The following is a 22,913-nucleotide window of genomic DNA, read 5'->3' on the forward strand; positions in this document are numbered from 1 at the left end:
CTAGACAAACAAGTTCCATGACCTAAATTGTAGAAGAAGAAATGTTGTTGTCTTATTGCAACCAGTCTGGTGCAACCTTATCCTAATTGTACGGTACAGGACACAGGCTTGATATTCATAAACCCGAGTTTTATGCCTTCAGGTGATTAGACACTGGCAAAGCTTTTGAGGACATGTCTCCTGGGTGTTTACCTACAACTCTACCACACTCTGTGAGTCCTCCCTTTTTTATTTGCTAGTGTCCTAAGGTGATGGACCTCTACCCCCTTATGGAGAAAACCAGTTTATTATTTTACTTCAAAATTCTTTAATCCACTCTTTACTGTCTTCTACTACAGCAATATAAGCAGTGCATCCAAATCGGTTACACCTAAGTAAAACCTTGGGAACAGTACTGCGGCCCCACACTGTGGCAATGGCCTGTAATGTTGCTTGGGGCACTGGATGCTCCTTGGGCATTCACCTTGATACTTGGTGCAATGTGTGCAGTTAGCCACACAGTGCTATACAGGTTTAGTGCCATGGTCCATCCCAGAATCCGAAGACCCCTTCCGAGCTATGCACACCATGATGGGTAAAGGCTGAACCCTAAATAGGGACCAGTGATGTGGTCGGTTAAGGCAGGGTCACCCTGTTTTATTAGATCAAATTTGTTATCTAATTGGTTGCTTTGAGCATTGCCTCCAGTCCAACACCGCCAGTTCTTGCCAACTATAACTCAGTCACAGACACAATTGTATCATGTGTAGCAAGTCTGCAAAGTTTGTGAACAGCTGCTGAGATCTAGAAAGCTATGGCACTGACCTGCTATGTACTGTACATAACAGGAGAAAGTCAACACCAGAAGACTGATATTAGCGTTAGGCCCGGTACACACTGCAAGTTTATTTTGGGTTGTATGGAAAAAAGCTGACAGATCACTGTAGCAACACAAGCGATATTGGTGCTGCAATCTCCACGCTGTGCTATTGTATTCTGACATTGGCTGCAGGGGCTGATTGGGATGATGGTTTTCCAGCATGCCCATTTGACAGGCTGCTGTACACTCTGACCAAAAGTCATCTGGTTCCTGATAAACCAGACGATTTTCGGACTGTGTGTATCCAGCTTTACAATAGTGAATAGGTGCCTATACTGTCCCTATATATACTTTGACCCCAGTCTTTACACGACCACCATTGATGAAATGCCTGTTGCATGCATAGGTTTAAATGGAACTTACTTGAACCAAGTATTATCAGTCCGTACAGCCAAACCTGATGGAAGATGTTACTGAGTAAAATTATCTACTGGCTTCTAATTTCTCTCAGGATCTGCATAAGTGAGTTCCCTCTGCCATAGTTCCCAGGTGTGCTCCCACATCTCACTCCTGCAGTTGTAACAAGCCTAATGTAGTAAATTAAAATGAAAGGGGGATCGATACTTCTCTGTAGTGGTCTCAGCTAGTACTGGCGGAGGCTGCTAACTGGAGCGGCAGTTTTCCCTAAGAAAACCTTGAAGGGCTCTCTAGCTGGCAGGGGTGGAGGGCTGCACTGGCCGGTCGGGGAGTTGGATTTGGAACGAAAAGCCTATGGTGCATGTGCCCCTGGAGTGGCAGTCCAGGGGTATCTGAGAATCACTGTGAGTGAGGGTCACTTTGATTTAAAGATACCACGGTCACTGCACCAGCAACACACTTTTTTTAGCACCTGCCTCCTGGGCCGGGCCTTTTGGCTAGGACCGGAGGAATTTTTTATTCCTGGCCAGAGGGCCTGGTCATTGTAGAACACAATGACCACTTCTTTCACTCTCCTCTCCACTATCCCTTTCCCCCACTTTATTTAATCTATTAGCCTATGTTTGTCAAGTTTTTGTCTTTTTTTTGTTTGTGCACGTTATTTGTTCACTGTGGTCCTCGGGCCAGCCCTGAACGTCTTGGGAGTGGGTGGACATGGCCTTCTTGCTTAGTTCACCTGCTCTCATGGGGTCTCCCTTCGGGGGAGCCCCACCTACTACTGGGAGGGCTCTGTTTCGGCAGTCCCTCCAAGGAAGTTGGGTCCGTGTCAGCTTCAGTTGCTCGAACCACAGTACCTCAGTCTCCGTCTGGAGCCTAACACCCCAGGGGATCAGGGTTTGGGTCCTTCTTCACAGGAGGACCACTTGACGCTGCACCTGTCTGCACGTTTTTGTGAACACTCTTTATGTGTGTGCACATTTTTTCTGCATCAGGTGGAGTTTTTTGGGTGTGTTGACACGCCATAGGCTTTTCAAAAGAAAAAATAGTGGTCTCAGCATGCAAACAGACCCAAATAACACATTGAAGAGGAACTGAAGTCGGCAGGTGACTCAAATTGACGTAATCTACTTAATGCTGCATATTGGATGGGCCTTTTAATTGTGTCAGATGAATTAGCTGCTACATTTCCAAAATGTGTTTATTAATTGTGTGCCTGGAGTTGCTCTAGTTCCCACTCCCTTGATTAAATCTGCAGACCCCAGCACTTGCATGAAGAAGCATCAAATCCATTGGGCAATTTGGCTGATTGTCTGGGTGATATCATTGAATTTTTTTATTCCTAGTTCTACAGCCAAAGAGACTTATTGTAAATGCAAAGTGAACTGTAGCTTGTCTGTGTTATGTAAAAGAGCTGCGTCTTAATATGCAAGTCAATGTAACGTCTACAGTAATTACCAAAGTAGATCTCATTACAGCCTCTGGGAATGATTACATTGTTTTTCACTTCACCTTCCATCATAGCTACAAGATACCTTATACAAATCTTAGCTTGAATAGGGTTATATCTGTTTTATGTATCTTATTCTTAATGCAATATGAACAGGGATGTTGTAGATGAGCAAAGGAAAGTGGGAAGGTCGCCCATGAAAACGAGTCAAGTTCCTTGATTTACTTTTTAAACCTACATGGATAGATGCCGTCTGATTGGTTGCTGTGGACAACCTCTTCGCTTTTTCTTTCCTCCACCTTTTTATAGATGTTTTTGGAAAATACTGGCCCTATTTGGTAACTTATTGTGAATAAAATAACATTTTCCAACATTCTTTTGTTTCAGTACATTCTCTCTGGCTCTGATGACTTCAACCTGTACATGTGGAAAATCCCATCCAGCCCAGAAGCAGGTGTGTAAATGTAATTGTGACTCTGCAGACTGGACTTCATCTTGCGCGGGAAGTGCCAGCATGTGCTTGGAGTTTATAGGCCACATTTACCTATACTGTGTGTACCCTGTGTACTCGGAACTGTCATAGAAACCTGATTACCTCTCTTTGTATAGTGTTATGGAATTTTTCTCACAGGAACTTGTAGACACACATTTGTTGCCAAATGCAGCAGTCCTTTGCTGAAACACTCCTTTTACACTTAAAGTGGTTGTAAACCCACATTTTTTACTTTTACCTACAGGTAAGCCTATAATAAGGCTTACCTGTAGGTATAAAGAATATCTCCTATACCTGTACGGTTTAGGAGATATTCCCCCCCCACAATGCGCCGCTGATTGCATGCGCAGCGGGGATCCTTGGCTAAAGGACCTGCAGCCGCCGGACCTTGCCGAATTGAATGCGCAGGAGTGACGTCATCGTCGCTCCAGCCAATCACAGCGCTGGAGCGGCGATACCCGAAAGACACGCCTAGTCAAGATGACATCTCGCTCGGCGTGGACCAGGTAAGTTCCTCTTACCTCGTTCAGAGGTAAGTATTTCATAATGAGCTAATATGCGGTGCATACTAGCTCATTATGGCTTTTACCTTTCAGGTGAAAAAAAAAAAAAAAATTAATCGCAGGTTTACAACCGCTTTAACATTATTTTGTTTTAACCTGACTTACTATATCGCGAAAATGTGCTATTGAGTTTATAAGAGATGATAAATTTGTTGTCAATAACTGTACAGACAAAAGCTGTAGTAGTAAATGTAGAAGCCTATAGCAACAAATCAGAATGCGTTTTTCATTCATCTGAATATGGCATGCGGAGATCTGTTGGCTCTTTTTTACAACATGTTTGTTTTTTTGTATAGCCTTGTTTAATATGTTTATTTCACTGTGCTTTTGGAATGGCTCCATCCTTGCATGTAAAGGGGACCTTGCATGAAAATTCAAGATTACGCTAATTTGTTTCCCCCTACCTTCACCCAAGATCTTACTGCAGGATGCTGGAAAAGCTGGAGTTCCTTGCCATGCTTGCTTGCACTGACTAATTATGTTAAAATTGTTTTCCTGAACAGTCATGATGGGATCAGAAGATTGCAGTCTTTTTTCCATGTGTACCTTTGTTTTAGTATACTATATTTGGTACAGGTATTCCATATGATACCTCCATTGGTCATTAATTAGAATCTAGTAACATCTTTCAGTATGTCCTTAGTAATGTGTAATAGTAACTAGCTATACTTTACTTTTTTTCATCCAAGCATTGCATCAGTGTGGATACTTTTTATAGACACTCGCTAATCATTGAGATAAAAGAGGTGTAAAGGTGGTCCCCGGGTTAGAAACCAGATAGGGACTGTAGGTTTGTTCTTAAAGCGGGGGTTCACCCATTTCTAAAAAAAAAAAATTTCTCCCCTTAGCTTCCTGCTCGTTCGGTCTAGGGGAATCGGCTATTTGTATTAAAATATGAGCAGTACTTACCCGTTTTCGAGCTGCATCTTCTTCCGTCGCTTCCGGGTATGGGTCTTCGGGAGTGGGCGTTCCTTCTTGATTGACAGGCTTCCGACGGTCGCATCCATCGCGTCACTCGTAGCCGAAAGAAGCCGAACGTCGGTGCGGCTGTATACTGCGCCTGCGCACCGACTTTCGGCTTCTTTCGGAAAATCGTGACGCGATGGATGCGACCGTCGGAAGCCTCTCGGAAGACTGTCAATCAAGAAGGAACGCCCGCTCCCGAAGACCCATACCCGGAAGCGACGGAGAGGATGCATCTCGTAAACGGGTAAGTACTGCTCATATTTTAAAACAAATAGCCGATTCCCCTAGAGAAAACGAGCAGGAATCTAAGGGGAAAAAGTGCCCTCTAAGGGTGAACCCCCGCTTTAAGTTGAATCTGTTTGTAAGTTGGAACAGGTAAAAAAATGTAAGTGTAGCTCCAGCCAAATCTATTTTTAAGCTTTTTGGATAGCATAGGGAAAAGTTATCACCCCTGTAACATTTGTTTTGCTGTCTGTTCCCCTGTTCAGAAGATTTCACCTCACTTTCTGTCCCAATGAAAATTGGATTTTGAAAATTTTGGGTTATTAGGGAAACAATGATTGTTGATAAAGTGGAGACACATTTTTCCCATAATAACTCTTACAGGAGTGAATTTCCCTTCCTGGGGGGTAGATTTTCTCTCACTTCCTGTTGTCTCCCTCTGTTATTCGGGGACCACCTGTACATACAATTGGTAGTACTGGTAGCTTGTGCCAGCAGCTAAAGGTATGCTTTTCCTGAATGCATTTAGATACCGTGTGATATTTGTGGAGGATTATTGTACTGTATGTCTATGGAGTATTGTGTTCCAGTATTTTCTGTAGCCATATGTAGCCTTCTTCAGAGCCTAAAGTGGAAGTCCATGCAAAACTATCTGTTTTTAGATCTGATCCAACCCCCCTTCTAACTCCTATACTAACTAACTTGTAGTGGGAATATACTTTCCTATTCTCAGGGCACTCCAGTCCGGTCACGTCATCTCGCACGCAACTAGCTTTAGAGGAGAGGAGTGCGCAGCGACAACGGCTGCAATGCCTGGGCGATGACGTCACCCATAGACTTTTATATGTTGTCGACTGTCCCTTCTCTTCCCTGAAACTAACACTGGGAGCCAATCATGTGAATGGACTGGAGAGCACTGTGAAGCGGTAAGTACTGTATACACCTTTTCCCTCTACATGGTAGCTAGAATAGGGGTGGGAACAAATTTAAGATAGGCTTAGCCCAAATTTTCACTTTAACAGAAGCATTAAATGTTTATCATCCACAATGGTTTGTGTTCTACACGAAGCAAGCTTAGTTTCTCCTCCTGTGTCCTATGACTTTGTACAATTTTGGCAGATTATATTCGCAAGAAGTATAAAAGATGGAGGGGAGGGAGGGGGGGGTGAACACAGGAATAGCTGGTGCACACAGAATCTGGTGCAGCTGTACATATTAAACCCAATCAGCTTCTTGGTTTTATTTTTAAAGCTTAATTAAACAAGCTGAAGTTAGAAGCTGATCGGCTACTACTTAAGTAAATCTCCCCCCCCCCCCCCCCCCCAATAGCAGGTCTGCAAGCCCAAATAGGCCAATTTCTATCCAAGCAAAGTAGATTTATTGCAGCACTATTAAGTTATAAATGACTTGGAACTAAATCAGAGCCATCAATCACCATGAAACACACTTGGGATATAACAGGAATTTCTCTAGCATTGTTCATGTGTCTCAGTGGTATTCAGAAGCTGGAATGGAATATGCATGTTACAATTTGTTAAAGCATTACAGCAGGTTGTGTCTTTATTTCCTTAATATGATGTCAAAATCAGTGTTGATATCATCTTGTAGGTGGACCAGGCAGAGTTGTAAATGGTGCTTTTATGGTACTGAAGGGACATCGTTCAATTGTGAATCAAGTTCGATTCAACCCAGACTCCTACATGATCTGTTCTTCGGGTGTTGAAAAGATTATAAAGGTAAGTATAGATCAGGGTTTAAAACTAAGATGTTCATGCAAAAACTGTAGGTATCACATTTCAGCTGTGCATTTGGGAGACACTAAAGGTGAGTGGTTTGGCTGTTGAAATTTAACCACTTAAGGACCGGACCAATATGCAGCTAAATGACTCAAGGGGTTTTTACAATTCAGCACTGCGTCGCTTTAACAGACAATTGCGCGCTCGTGCGACGTAGCTCCCAAACAAAATTGGCGTCCTTTTTTCCCCACAAATAGAGCTTTCTTTTGGTGGTATTTGATCACCTCTGCGGTTTTTATTTTTTGCGCTATAAACAAAAATAGAGCGACAATTTTGAAAAAAATTCAATATTTTGTACTTTTTGCTATAATAAATATCCCCCAAAAACATATCTAAAAATGTTTTTTTTACTCAGTTTAGGCCGATACGTATTCGTCTACCTATTTTTGGTAAAAAAAATCGCAATAATCGTTTATCGATTGGTTTGCGCAAAATGTATAGCGTTTACAAAATGGGGGATAGTTTTATTGCATTTTTATTAATTTTATTTTTTTTACTACTGATGGCGGCGATCATCGATTTTGTTCGTGACTGCGACATTATGGCGGACACTTCGGACAATTTTGACACATTTTTGGGACCATTGTCATTTTCACAGCAAAAAATGCATTTAAATTGCATTGTTTATTGTGAAAATTACAGTTGCAGTTTGGGAGTTAACCACAGGGGGCGCTGTAGGAGTTAGTGTTCACCTAGTGTGTGTTTACAACTGTAGGGGGGTGTGGCTGTAGGACTGATGTCAGGGATCACTCGATCGATGCAGCGCCACAGTGAAGCACGGGGAAGCCGTGTTTACATACGGCTCTCCCCGTTCTTCAGCTCCGGGGAGCGATCGCGACGGGGCGGCTAGAAACGAATAGCCGCGCCGTCGTCCCGGATCGCTCGCCGCGGGAACTTGACCGCCGCATGTAGCGTGGGGGGGGGGGTCCCAATCGGACCCCCGACCCACGTCTAGGCAGGCACCTACAGGTACGTTGATGTGCCTGTCCGTGCCATTCTGCCAACGTATATGTACATGCGGCGGTCGGGAAGTGGTTGAGCTCGCCATAGATGGATTGAAATGAAACTGATTCAGCAGGGACTGGACAAATTTCGATCCATTTGTGGCCATGCCTGTTCAAAAGCGGTCGATCTACTGATTGACTGCTCAAGTATGGGCTTGCTGGAAAAATGGAATTCGATCAGTGCTGCAGCCAATGGGAACACAATGGCACAATGAGGGGATTCTCGCATCCACCTCAAATGTGTGGATGGAGAAATCGGTTCAGGTTTTTTTTTTTTTTTTTTTTTTCGTTTAGCCTGCAATATAATTAATATGTAATATACATACGTGAACTGTTTTGTTATTTGCATGCTATCAATTAGTATGCTTTTTATTAATATTAACTATTTTTTTTAACAAGAAGCTTGGACACCCAGACCAAGTTTAGCAGCACTGGTATGTGTCAGTCAGCATGGCCATGATTATGACAAAGGCTGGCCAAAGTCCCTGCAAGGTGCCAATTAAAAAAGAAAAAAATCACGTAGCTGTAGTAAAAAAGTGTGTGTGTGTGTGTGTGTGTGTGTGTGTGTGTGTGTGTGTGTGTATATATGTATAATTATATTATATATATATATATATATATATATATACATACACACACACACACATTTTTTTACCACAGGGCTTTTCAGTCAGGTGCTCTCTTCCTCTCCTTCCTCCAACAATGGGCAGTGGTTCTGAATACTGTAGAGACTGGTACTACGTAATGAATGTAACAAAACTCTCTGCAGCATTTTGAACCTAGGATGGCTTGATGACTTACCCCCAGGGACACTCACAATAATTGGGTTGAATGACTGCAGGGCTTTGGTTTCTTAAGTATATTTATTAAGAGAGATTGTAAAGGTAAAATAAAAAACCCAACAACAAAACTGTCTATAATTACCTGTTCTGTGCAATGGAATTGCACAGAGTGGCCAAGTACCTTCTCTTCTCGGGTCCCCCGCCAGTGCTCCTGACTTCTCCTCTCTGTCCAGTGCCCCTATGGGAGCACTTGTGTGTGCTCGCTCCGGAGCCTTTCTGCTGCCTCCATTGACACAGATAGCCCCACCCCCTACTCCCTCTTCACTGGCTTTGATTGACAGTAGCAGGAGCTAATGGCTCCTGGTGCCCCTGCAAAGCCAGGGAGACCCAGAAGTTGGGGGGGGGGGGGGTGTTGCAAATGTGAACAGCAGTAGATCGAATGAGGGCTCAGGTATGTGAAAGAAGGGGAAACTGATGCCTAAATATTTTTTACTTTAATGCAAGGAATGCATTAGGATAAATGTTGGGCATTAGAGCCACTTTAACCACTTCACCCCTGGACCATATTGCTGCTCAATGACCGGGCCACTTTTTGCGATTCGGCACTGCGTTGCTTTAACTGACAATTGCGCGGTCGTGCAACGTGGCTCCCAAACAAAATTGGCGTCCTTTTTTTCTTACAAATAGAGCTTTCTTTTGGTGGTATTTCATCACCTCTGCGGTTTTAAGTTTTTGCGCTATAAACAAAAATAGAGCGACAATTTTGAAAAAAAAATATTTTTTACTTTTTGCTGTAATAAATATCCCCCAAAAATATATAAAAAATATTTTCTTTTCCTCAGTTTAGGCCGATACGTATTCTTCTACATATTTTTCGTAAAAAAATTTTGCAATAAGCGTTTGATTGGTTTGCACAAAAGTTTTTTATAGCGTTTACAAAATAGGGGATAGTTTTATGGCATTTTTATTAATATTTTTTTTTTACTACTAATGGCGGCGATCAGCGATTTTTATCGGTACTGCGACATTATGGCGGACACTTTTGACACATTTTTGGGACCATTGGCATTTTTATAGCGGTCAGTGCTATAAAAATGCATTGATTACTATAAAAATGCCACTGGCAGGGAAGGGGTTGACACTAGGGGGCAAGGAAGGGGTTAAGTATGTTCCCTGGGTGTGTTCTAAGGGGGGGTGGCCTCACTAGGGGAAATGACTGATCATACATTGTATGAACAGGCGATAGGTCATTCCCCCCCCCCCCCCCCTGACAGGACCAGGAGCTGTGTGTTTACACACACAGCTCCCGATTCTCACTCTGTAACGAGAAATCGCGGGTGCCCAGTGGCGGTCGCGCCCGGCGGCCATTGCGCCCGCCGGGCACGCGCGCCGGTTTTAGGGACGAGCGCCCCTTTTGGCTGAAAAGCGAGATGACATATAGCTACGTGATCTGGCCCAGCCGTGCCGACCTGCCGCCGTATAACTGCGGCAGCTGGTCGGCAAGTAGTTAAGCTGGTGTTGGACTTTAACTTCACTAGTTAGTCAAGCAAAAGAGTTCATTTTGTGAGGTATATGCAACCTAGACTATGCTAAGAGTGTTTATAGCAAATTGCTGTACTAGGATTAGGATTACCTGTAAAGTATACTTGTCTGTGGTGTACATCTGCATTGCATCTATTTTCTTGTAATTAAATCATTTTTTTTCTTTGAGGTTTGGAGTCCTTACAAGCAACCAAACTGTACTGGGGACCTTGATGGTGAAATAGAGGATGACTCTCGTAGTCTGTACACCCATGAAGAATACATTGGACTTGTGCTCAACAGTGGAAGTGGTTTATCACATGATTATGCCAACCAGTCTGTCCAGGAAGACCCCCGAATGATGGCCTTCTTTGACTCGCTGGTGAGGAGGGAGATCGAAGGTTGGAGCTCTGACTCTGACAGTGACAGCACAATTTTACAGCTCCATCCTGGAGTCAGTGAACGCTCTGCTTACAGTGATTCAGAGTCATCAACCTCATTACCTTCTTCTCCAGCACAAATTCCAGGGGAATCTGATGATGCTGTCCATGCAGGCGAGTCACAAAGATCATCAGAATCGCCTTCAACAAGACCAGGACTTACATCCCAAAAGTTGCGATTACTGGCCTTGAGAAAGTATCAAGACAAACGACTGTCAGCCATGTCCAACAACTCTGACTCTGAGGACAATGCTTGTGAAACGGAAGCAGAGGGTGAACCTTTCCCTCGCCCTCGTTCCCCAAGTCCTGAGGAAGAAAGATCTAGCAGCAGCAGCAGCAGCAGTAGTAGCAGCAGCGATGAAGAAGACAACCTTAATGATCGGAGGGCCTTAATGAGACAAAGAAATGCATTAAGGCAGCAAAAGAAAAATAATAAGGAGGAAAAGACTAAAGTTAATGTAGAAAGTGCAGCTGCCCTAATCGGTGAGGATGTATACGATTATCCTCAAATCACAGTAGATGATGTTTCAACGTCTGGCGAATCCTCACCTGACCGAAGAGGTCCTAGGGAAGTAGACCGAAAATCTTCACTGTGTACCAGCATAGACTCTGTAGAAAGAAAAATCTACAAAGCCTACAAATGGCTTCAGTATTCTTATATATCTTATTCTAAAGGTAAAGATGGAGAAACTTCCACGGGTGATGGTGACAGTGAGGATGTGAGACCAGGAACCAGTGGAAGGAATAGTGTGTTACCACCCACAAATGAAGCAGACCATACGTCGGGTCCGCTTGAATGCAAAAACCATCCCCCTGACAATGAACCACTTATGCGCAAAGACTTCTTATTAGAAAGCCTTAACCTCCGTAAGAAGCATCAAAATGAACCTCACTCTTGGTTGGAGGAATTAGAGAATTCTTCTCAAGACACAGGGTCTATAGAATGCCCATCAGAAACTAAAAAGGTAAACGGAACTGCTGTCCACACGTCATGCTCAGATGATTCCTGTGATCAGCTTGAGACTAGTGTGGTACAAACTGGCACAGAGACACATGAGCTCACAATAAACCAGCAATCTCCTTGTTCTGATAATAAAAGCACAGACAATAACCTAAGAAACCAGGATGGTGAAATGGAGGATGAGGGGACAGATATTCCTTGTACTAATCATCAGAGTAATGGTCATTTGCCCCCTCATTGCACAGACTGTAATAATAGCACTGGGCAGAGTTATGGGGAACCATCAGGAAGGTGCTCTTATTGTTGCTCCAACATGGAGACTACCAACTCTGCTCAGCCATCAGTGCACAAAGACATGTGTTTACCTGAAGTGGGCTCTAATAGGGGTACCAAAGATAACAACATCACATGTCATACAAACTCTGGGGGTTTGCAGCAGTCTCCAAGTGGACTAAAGAGACAATGGCAAGAAGAATCTGAAAGTTCTTCTCCTGAAAAGAAAATGAAATTCTAAGTTCACCTCTCCATGTCATTGAAGAGACATTTAAAATGTGTGTACAATCTGGTTCTGAAATCTGGGGCTATGTGTATTCGATTGCTTAAGCCACTGTTTGGCTTTATGGGGCATAGCCAACATTTAGTTTGCACTAAAGGAATCCGTGTTTTCTTTAATCCGTTTTTATAATTTGGTTTCCCTCCCTTTTACATTTACTTGAGAGAGCTGGCTTCTGCCGGGGGGGACTCACTTCTGTGGCTATAGATAAAATATCGGTGTGCATCACCACCTGTTCGCGTGGAAGTAATGCAGCGCATTGGCAAACAATCCGAAATGTAACAGTCTTTAAATATTTTTTTATTTTTTTCTGTACATTGCCAAAGCAAACACTTTAATAATTACATATGAATATTTGTGACAATAACTTTAGGAATTACCCATCAAATTAAAGAAAACAATTTTTTTTTCACATTTGTATTTCTTTCTAATTAATTCTGGGGTGATTTTAGTGGACAATTATTTATCTTTGGGAGTTAATTGGTAAGCCCTGTTGTTTTAGGACATATATTATGAATATTATAGTAGTGCATGCCATTTTTTTCTGTCGAACAGTATTTGTGCATAAAGACTGTTGTGAGCTTTGTTACTCCCTCTGTCTTGTCGGGGCTCTCCGACAATCCCTAGATAGCAGACTTTTGAATTCAGACTTCTGAGGGCAAGGTTGATTTTTACACAGACTTTTTATGCCTTTCTTTTAGTTGGAGAGCTGCGACAGGAGAGGTAGGGCAAAAAGAACTTATGATGGCCTTTGTGCAAGGGTAGTGGATTGGGTCACTGTCCACATAAGTTTGTACTATACAAATGCTTAAAATTCTTCCATTTGGTGATGTCTATATGAGCCACGCTAAGGCCTTGGTCCCATGCTTTGTGCCAAATGGAAAAATAATGTTCAGGCACAGCAGCTATTTGGTTGCCTCTACCTGAATCTCTATCCCTTTTGCTGTTGAAACATGATGCAAGGTATTCCATGCCAGCCCTCAAAATTTCTACTCGCCTGCTAGCATTTGGCGAGTGGATTTAAGCTGGGGGCGAGTGATAACAGTTCTGCATGACCAACAGTCCAATCTGTGCCTACACTTAGAGCCACGCTGCGATTGGCGGCCGAAGAGGAAAGGTGCGTGCCCAGGAAAAGTAGTCGGGTGAGCCGCACACATGCAGAGCAGTACACAGGTGCTATCCTTACAATTCTCGTTAAGCCATGGGACCTGGTAGTATGACCTCTCTGAGCCTGGCTTCCCAACCTGACCAATGTAGCTGGAGAGCAGGAAGGAACAAGTGAGCTGGAGGACTGCGATTATCACCACTCTGGGTGTCCCAGGTAGGCAGTGCAGCACACCGGGTTTACCAAGAGTTGCCCTGACAAGAGAGGGGCAGTATCCTGTGCGGTGTCAGTGTGCGCTGTGTTGTGGTGTCAATGGCTATGCAGGTGTGTGAATCTCGGTGCTGGATTGTACTCCCTCCCGCTGTGCTGCAGCTCCTCTCCTCACTGCCCGACAATGAAAGGGGGAAGAGGGGACATGCAAGTGTGGAGCCGCACACAGGGGCTCCTGATTATGAGAGTGGGTAGAATAGGAGAGGGAGAGAGGAGGAGGAGGAGGAGGAGGAGGAGGATGGATGGGGGTTGCAGAGGAGACAGCAAGAGAATGGGGGAAAAGACCTGGTTCTAGAGAGAAGGCAGAGGAGGAGGAGGGAGTCTTGTACATAAGAAGAGGGAGAGCAATATTTGCAGAAGTAAAAAAGTCCATGTCCCTCTGGTTTGCCCCAGTGCCATGTGCCTCTGGTTTGCCCCAGTGCCATGTGCCTCTGGTTTGCCCCAGTGCCTCTGGTTTGCCCCAGTGCCCTGTCCCTCTGGTTTGCCCCAGTGCCCTGTCCCTCTGGTCTGCCCCAGTGCCCTGTCCCTCTGGTCTGCCCCAGTGCCCTGTCCCTCTGGTCTGCCCCAGTGCCCTGTCCCTCTGGTCTGCCCCAGTGCCCTGTCCCTCTGGTCTGCCTCAGTGCCCTGTCCCATTTTGTTAAAGTTGTTGTTGGTAATATTTAATTGTGTAACGTGATTCGGCATAAAACATTTAACAGTGTCATTCCAAGAGATAATCTACAAGGGCGTTTTTAGGGGCGGAATTATGGGCGGGGCAGTGTATGGGTTAGGTGAGGCAACTGGTGGCGAGTAACACTTGAGGCCTGGCTAGAAGCTCAGGGCTTGAAATTTTGAGCCCTGTTCTATGCTACAGCAAAGAGACAGGATGGTTCATAAATAGCATCCTGTTCAGTTAAACTGGTTTACACCTTCCTTTCTTAAGAACCTAGACATTACTTTTGTTCATCCCCAGCTTTTACTGATCCATAACTGCTAACAGAGAACCAATTTGACAGTTGCCTTACCACCATGGGGTTACATTGGGATTACCTGGGCATCTAACATTAAAAGTACTGCTTAAGGCTCCTTTCACACTGATCTGTGTTCTTGCTTCAGCTCTGTATTCATACACACCTTTTTGTATCTCCATTTTCGTTGGGAATTTTGATTTTCATTTTGAATCATGTATTTTGTGGAGCCTTTCTGGTATGTTCCTAGAATTCCCTTCTGAAGAATCCACCATTTGCTAATACTTACTTGGCCTTGGATGTGCATCTGAAAAAATGTTTTGTAAAGGGTTGAATGTGTTAAGGGTACATAGTCTTAAATTTGTTTGCTCATAATTACTCAATTGGTTTCTTCCTCTTGTTCCATATCATCGCCCCCCCACCTTCCTCTTTCCACCCTTTCTCATTTTTCAGTAAATTTCAATGATTTATTTCTGGATGTTTTCTAATAGGATCAGTCTCTGACTTCCTCTCTGATTTGGGGGTGACTTTTTTTTACAGGGATGGTTCCTTAGTTTCTTGGAAATTATCTATTGTTTCTTCTTCTTATAAACCTGAAAGCTTTTAAAATCTGTGGCAACCTTTTGGAATTTTTTTTATTTATTTTTATTCATAACCAATTTTGTAAGAAATTCTGGAGTGGTTTTGGTTGTTCCTTATTTTCATTGTGTTCTTAGAAGCCGTTTATTTCTATCCTTTGTAGTTTAATTTCCTCCTTTGTATTACCACTTCTAGATGTTTGTCCATATATTTCTTTTAAGCCTTGTACACACGATCAGATTTTTGGTTAACCGTTCGTACGTTTTTTTTTGTTTTTTTTTTGCATGCTAGTCCCATGTCAAAAGTGAAGAGGTTTCTTACCATACGAAAATTCTCATATGACTTAATACAACTTCAGAAGAGACATAATGTGTTGAATAGTTTTGTATGTGTTCGTTCTTTTCTGAGCATACATAGTCTTGCTCTTACTAATTTTTTGGGGACGAAAATTGTACTAATTAAAGAAAATCGGATGTAGAGTTCACATACGACAAGAATTTCATAGTCTGCACATCCAGCTTTTGTTGGATGAAAAAACGGAATCGGCTGTCGAAAGCACCATACTAATGATCTGAAAATCGACAGATCCTTCGGCTGAAATTTGTGTACAGACTTTAAGAATTGGAACCATTCCTACATAAGCTGTTTTTCAGTTGGAGAGACATTCAACCTTATTCTTCCAGGTGTGATGAACACTTTTCCAAGGAGGCTATGTCCCTCCAAGTGTGCACTTGTTTATCTATAATGTGCTTTATTTGCCTAAAATTGTTGTCCAAGTCCCCATGACTTGTCAGTTTTATTTTAAAATGCCCCTTCCATATCCACTACCCTATTTTTAATTAATTCAAAAACTTCCATAGCTGTAGATTTTATCCTCACTAACTCCAAATTATTTTACTGAAATCTGTAACCTTCACCAATAGATTCCTGGCTGCTATAAATTATATTCCTTGGATATCCTAATTCTGTCCTCTAATATACAGCACTACTTTTAAGTTTAAAGTGTTCTAATAATGTGCACCTTAATAAAACCAATCCCTACATGAACCAATCCTTACAGTACATAATAACTACATACTGAAAATCATATTGATTAGTGTTGTCACTATCCAGGAAAAGTTTTTAGGAAGAAAGCTCAGCCTAACCAGCCAATCGGTGACTGAAAACAATTCCAGTTTAGCAACATCGCTTCCATGACTCCCCCGCCATGGCTACAGCTGGGATGTTTGTATTTTTCCCATAATCTTCTTTCAAGACACTTGTCTGGAATTTCCTTACTGAAATCTTTTTAAGTAGATTTTCCAACAGATGTGGCCTGTTGTACACAGCAATGTGTCTGCACATGTACATCAGATGTTTTAACTAGAAGGTCAAAAAGGAAGGGGCCAGTTTGGTTGGGTTATGTTCTTTTTTTTTGGTAAATTCTGCTGAATATTTTATTTTTTTCTATTAGTGCCTGTGTTTTAGGCCTTGGTCATGCAGGGGTTAAAACAAGGGCACACAAGTGCATGTTTTGTGATGCCCAGCAATTGCACCTTGCCTTTACAGGAAAAAGGGTATACTAAACCAAAGGAATCCAAGCACTGGATTAGTATCTACACCCTGCAGCTAGAGATGAACTAAAGCAGAATGGAGTCCTAGGCAAGGCAAACTGCATTGGCCCTGTACATCCTTTAAACTGGTAGTAATATGGATTTCAATAAATACAGAGAAGCTGCTTATTTGCATTGTCTGAACAGGCATTGCCTCTCCCATCAGACACTGACTACCCTACCAGTGCATATTCAATTATGCAGTGATGGGCAGATGGATAGCTTTGCTTTTTCCATGGTTCATGGCGGGAGCATGAAGGTTGTATCTGGCCCCCCTGGACATCAACCAGGCTCTAAAGCTGGCAGTTGATGGTTAGTTTCAACCCCAGTGGGCTAAAAAACAATTGGATTCCTCCATCAACACAAACAAGGTGGATGGAGGTAACACACTTCCTGGTCCGAGACCTTGTCTGACGGGGACCTGCCCCTTTGCAGAATACATGGATCAGAAAAGCATATAAAATAGCCACGCTAAAACATGTCGCTTGAGCTGTCTGTGATAAAAAACGTAAAAGTATAATATATGTACAAAGCAGCGCTAAGCTAAACACTGATCAGAATTTGATGCTTCATTTTGTTTTGGTTTAGTTTACTAAAGCACAGGGTATTATGAACAACCGTATTTTTTAAGGAGGTTGTAAAGGTTCATTTTTTATTTTCTAAATAGGTTCCTTTAAGTGAGTGCATTGTTGGTTCACTAACCTTTTCCTTCGATTTCTGTTAAAAAAAAATGTTTTCTTTGTTTTCTTTGTCTGAATTTCTCACTTCCTGTTCCTCCCCAGTAAGCTGTTCTGGTTGACTAACCCCCAGCCAGAACAGCTCGGATGATCGGGGCAAGCCTACTGAGGAACAGGAAGTGAGAAATTCAGACAAAAAAAAAAAAAACATTTGGAAGGGAAATTGAAGGAAAAGGTAAGTGAACCAACAATGCACTAGCTTAAAGGAACCTATTTAGAAAATAAAAAAACAAACCTTTACAACCCCTTTAACCACTTCCTGCCCGCCTGGCAGGTTTTTACGGCCACAATGTGGCTCTTAATTACCGGGAGGCCGTCTATATACGGCCTCCAGCCACTGGGGGCGTGTGAGCACGCCCGGCGCATCACCGAGATGCCGTTGCGCGGGCCTGGCGGCCGCAATGTCCGCCAGGCCCGCGATCGGCAGTGACAGAGCAGGGACGTGGAGCTCTGTGTGTAAACACAGAACGCCACGTCCTGTCAGGGAGAGGAGACTGATGCTGTGTCCCTTGTACATAGGGACACAGCATCAGTCCCCTCCCCCTACAGTAAGAATCACTCCCAGGATACACATTTAACCCCTTCCTCGCCCCCTAGTGTTAACCCCTTGCCTGCCAGTCACATTTGTACAGTAAACGGCCCCTTTCATGAAAATTCTGGGTCTTTTGAGGGTTCAGGGGCTACCCATTCTGAGGTATTTGGAAGACCTTGTCCTCAGAGGGCAGTTAGTTCTGCAGCTGCAGCGCAATGTGGACTTCATGTTTTCAGGTTTTGGAAAGATTTGTCCTTAATCTTCAAATGTTGGTGTTACTGCCAACTCAGACACTGAAGTATTTGGGCCTGAACACTGTCCAGGCAAACATTTTTAAGTCAGGTGGTTTGCCTCAGGGATCTAATGTATCACTCGATCTGCGTATGCATTAGGGTGTTGGGGAAGACGGTTGAATTGTTCGAGGCAGTCCCTTTTGCTCAGTTTCATTCCAGGCCTCTGCAACAGAATGTCCTGTCAGCATGGGACAAGAGATCTCCGTCTCTGGATTCTTGGATGTTTCTGATTCCCAGTGTTCTGCAGTTGCTGGACATGGCCTCTGAGGCTGGAAGCAGGAAAATAGTTCATATTTTGTGGAAAGTGGTGATGACAGATATTGGTCTGACAGGGTGGGGACATGTGATGGACCATTTTAAGTGTAGGGGACTTGGTCTCCACAATAAAGATTGTTGCCCAATATCAATATTCTGGAAATTTGGGTAGTTCAATAGGGGCTTTTGGATTGGGTGGACCAACTGCAGGGCCTTCCTGTAAGAATCCAGTCAGACAACTATGTAACAATGCTACAAGGTTGGCATATGTCAATCATCAGGGGGGCACCAGGAGTCCTGCAGCCCAGTAAGAGGTGAGTCTCATTCTGTCCTGGGTGGAGATTTATGTTCCCACTTTGTGGTTTCTCCCAGAGGTGTTCAGGGCACTTTGTCAATGATGGGGCACACTGGCACTGATCTGCTAGCATCCATATTCAGTGAAAAGCTGGGGAGGTTTGTGCCTAGAAACAGGGATTTGCAGGCGCGTTTACAACGAATGCCCTGGTGACACCTTGGAATCAGTGCCGACTAATGTATGCCTTTCCTCCAATTGTTCTGTGTCTTTTATGCAAGATTTGGGTGGAGGGACAGTGTCCCAGGACAGTGAAAGAAAGAAGCATTACAAGATGAGCTCATCCCCCTGTCACTCTGTCTTCTCCTACTATTAGCATGCTTCTTGTCACCACATGAACCGATTGGCTTTTGTACCGCTTCCTGCTCTCCTACTCCAGCCCTTCTGTGCAGGCGTAGCAAGAGGCTAATACCAGGTCACATTCAGGCGCCGCTTCCTTCTCAAAACACAAGGGCTAAATCACGCATTCGCATTTTTAGAATACGCGTATGATTGCAATGCATAGTGACCCGTGTGCTTTGGTGTAATGTGGTGGCATTTTAAATGGCACCGTAACCCATCAGCGTTGTAGCCCACAGCAGCGTATGGCAATGCATTACATTACAGGTAAGTGTGTTGTGGTTCTGTTGTTTCTAGAGATAAGTCCGAATAAAGGTTTGCAGCAGGGATACATTTTTAATATTGTATAGATTTTCAAATAACTGCAAACAAGTTTTTATGTAAATGCATCAAGGAAAGCACTGATTGAGACATAGACAAACTATGGGGTGTAGTGAAGGGGTTTCACAATGCACAGAATTTTTGTGGCAACACATGCTGGGATGTGTGAGCAAGAAAATCTCAAAGCCAAGGAAGCACACAGGTCTGAAAGGGCTCATTCACACCCAGGGATGGACTGGCCATTGGGACTACAGGGAGTTTCTCGGTGGGCCGATGGCTCAGTGGGCCGGCTTCAGTGACAGCGGACCGCCGCCCCCTCCGCTCCTCTGTCTCTCCCTCCCCGCAGCGCTCACCTGGGGGGAACAGAAAAGCAAGGGGAGGACCAGAGGAGCAGGGGGGACGACAGAGGAGCACGGGGGAGGGGACAGACAGCTGGCTCAACAGCTATGGCCTGGGAGTTTCTTACTTCTGCCTAATCTTGTCCCATAAGGGGGAGCACCAAACTGATTCTTTGCCCCGGGTGAAATAATGTCTAGCTTCCCCACTGGTACTGCCTATAAGAGTGCCAGTACCAGCCGTTCTACTCTAATAAAGTAGAACGGCTAGTGAAGGGGGAGAGGAGGCTTGGGTGGCCGGGAGTTGTCCGGCCGCCATGGGAGAAACCTGTCAAAGTGGGCCAGTCTGGATGTAGTCCAGGGCCAAATTTTTGTCCCAGTCCAGCCCTGTTCACACCAGTCCACAAACTAGTACTGGTGTACATTGTGTAGGGATGCTATGATCCATTGTTGTAACACATTACACTGTTTACCTTCCTTTTTTTTCAACTTTATTAAAGTACCACAAAGTGACACTTCATTCAACTCTATGCAGGATACTCCAAATTAACCATTCAAAGCGAGGGAAATTCTCTCAATAGAACTGTGTAGCAGATTATCTGTAGGACCATACAGCGCCTGTATGGAATGAACAAGTCCATTTGTAGCAGAAGGAACTCAGTGGACTTTGTCTCTTCAAGGCACTAGCCAGTGTCCCCTTTAGCTCACACACCCAGTATGCTGACTTCTAGGACCAAGAGGAGGATTTTAGCACCACACAGTCTCAGGGATCCCTTTAGGGCATGGGTCTTTAAACTACGGCCTTCCAGTTGTTCAGGAACTACAATTCCCATCATGCCTAGTCATGTCTGTGAATGTCAGTGTGTTACAATGCCTCATGGGATGTGTAGTTCTACAACAGCTGGAGGCAGGGTGGAAATCTCCCCCCGGCTGGTGACACTATGCACAGCCAATGGCCGCCACTACCAAATGCTGTTTTTGCAGAGCAGGAATATGCCTGCTGGAGCTCTGTTAACACAGGTCACAGCCGCTGCTCACCTCCCACTGTGCAGCCGTGCCTGTCCGCTCCGAGGTAGATGGCTGCAGAGCTGAGCTATGTCTCGTCTCACACATAGCTCAGCCTCAGCGCACACCAGCGCTGACATCCCCTTCTCTCTCTGCACAGACACAAGGAGAGATAAAGCTCATCTGCTCCTCCTCTGAATCCTCCTTCTGAATCTGCCCTGCCCACACTCCCCGGGCATGTGTGGGCACTGGACAGGAAGTTTGAACCCAAAAAAGCATCAGACAGCCTGTCTGCGCCTCAGCCTCCATCCTGGTTAGCTCACCCTCTCTAGTCTCTCCTGCCTCCCAGTGTATAAAAAGGGGTGCCCTGTGGACTTTTTTTAAAGGGGAGGGGGGGCAGGCTTTGGTGAGCAGAGAACCTCTTTACACAATAGTCCACAGCATGCACCCTTAAATCAAGATTCCCAGAACACCCCTTACATCAGATCTGATGTATATGGGGTATGTGCGGACTCTGATGTATATGGGGTCTGTGCGGACTCTGATGTAAGGGGAGGCTCTGTGCGGACTCTGATGTAAGGGGAGGTTCTGTGCGGACTCTGATGTAAGGGGAGGTGCTCTGTGCGGACTCTGATGTAAGGGGAGGCTCTGTGCGTACTCTGATATAAGGGGGGCCTCTGTGCGGACTCTAATGTAAGGGGAACCTCTGTGCGGACTCTTGTGATCATGAAAAATCCTGTTTTCCTTGATCCATCACTTTTCCACGGTCTATGGGCCACTTGACTGGACTTGCCCCCCAGGCCTAAGGCTGCCAGCCCTCCTCTGGCTGGAGGGCTGTAGTTCGAGGATCCCTGCTTTAGGGAGTCTGTACTCTCAAAATGTTCAGAGACAGCTGGTAGCCTACTTCCAAGCAACACTTTATACCAGTGATACAAGACCAGATCCGTGGGCATCTTCCCTCAGTCAGCTTGCAAAGGAATCATGGGTTGTAGCTTCAAGGTTTCAGGCCCTCGGGTCTACCACCTGAGGCCGCATGGCAGCCGATTCTGGGAAGAGGCAGCAGCAGCCTCCACCCCACCTGGACCTCTCTCAGAGGAAGACTGGGCCATGAGCCCATGTGCTCTTCAGATTTAAATACAGTAACCCAGCATTCCTTGGGGCACATCCCCTTCTAGCTAGCCAGGGTTGTATATACATCCATGCTCTTACCTGCTAGGTTTTAACCCACTGTCCAATATGTCTTATTACTATTGGGCCAGTGTGAAACCTCGCTTAAAGCAGAAGTAAACCTATCCATAAAACAGTTTCATTCTGGCACGTGGCGGAAATGTAACACTCCCATTGGTTGTGCTCTCAACCAAACTGTCAAACCATTCAATGGCTGGCATCATAACTGATCACATGTGCAGCATCATAGCAGTTGTAAATTAAATAGAGGCAAAGATGACAACTTCCTTGGCTGAAAACGATAGGGGGGTTTACTTACACTTTAATTCCCCCATCAACCCAGTCAGTGTTGATAGGGGGAGTCCCTCCCATAGAGCTAATGTGTTTTTCCAGTGGGGGGAGGGGGGGGCATGAGGAGCCATTCCTGTCGGGAGAACAGAGTGATTACTGATAGCGGCTATAGCCACTGGCAGTGATCGCATTCTAAAAATCCAACATTCTGGTTGTACCCAAGTCATTTGGTGGATCGAAATTCGGCCGGTCCCTGCTGAACCGGCCGATATTCAATCCATCTTTGGCCGGTGTCCTGCCGAAAAAGTTCCCCCGGCGGATAAGGACCCCCCTGTACTGCGCAGGCGCGGCGCTTGCGCAGTACGAACTCAACTGAGCCGCCGAAAACAGCCAAAGATGTAGAGCTGTGAGTCAGCTCTACACGGCGCCTGCGCACTGACTATGACACATGCCGCACGCTCCCGATGCTAGTGCTACTCTGCATGGGGCAGGGGTGATTTTAGCAATAAAGTCCACGTCTTAGCGGGGCGTGTTAAAACAAATGAAGGGCGGGTTTTGCAATGTGCCCCGCTATTAAGTGGACTTTATTGCTAAAATCACCCCCGCCCCTTGCACAGTAGCTCTAGCATCGGGGGCGTGCGGCATGTGTCATAGTCAGTGCGCAGGCGCCGTGTAGAGCTGACTCGGAGGCTCAGTTGAGTTTGTACTGCGCAAGCGGCGTGCCTGTGCAGTACAGGGGGGTCCTTATCCACCGGGGGAAATTTATTCGGCCAGAACACCGGTATATGGTTCAAAAATAAATACATTGGGCCAGATCCACGTAGATCGG

The 22,913-nt window shown here is 44.7% G+C and overlaps 1 protein-coding gene across 1 annotated transcript in view; it reads left to right on the forward strand.

Moving 5' to 3' along the window:
* The window catches only part of DCAF5 (DDB1 and CUL4 associated factor 5), a 56,733-nt gene extending 44,357 nt beyond the window's left edge, over window positions 1-12,376 (forward strand). The window contains exons 7-9 of the mRNA XM_040332946.1: window positions 3,051-3,117; window positions 6,516-6,643; window positions 10,201-12,376. Of these exons, the coding sequence (XP_040188880.1) occupies window positions 3,051-3,117; window positions 6,516-6,643; window positions 10,201-11,925 (1,920 nt within the window). The 3' untranslated portion in view covers window positions 11,926-12,376. The remainder of the gene's footprint in view (window positions 1-3,050; window positions 3,118-6,515; window positions 6,644-10,200) is intronic.
* Window positions 12,377-22,913: the final 10,537 nt, after the last annotated feature.

Source organism: Rana temporaria, chromosome 13, assembly GCF_905171775.1.
Source record: "Rana temporaria chromosome 13, aRanTem1.1, whole genome shotgun sequence".
Taxonomy (NCBI): Eukaryota; Metazoa; Chordata; class Amphibia; order Anura; family Ranidae; genus Rana; species Rana temporaria.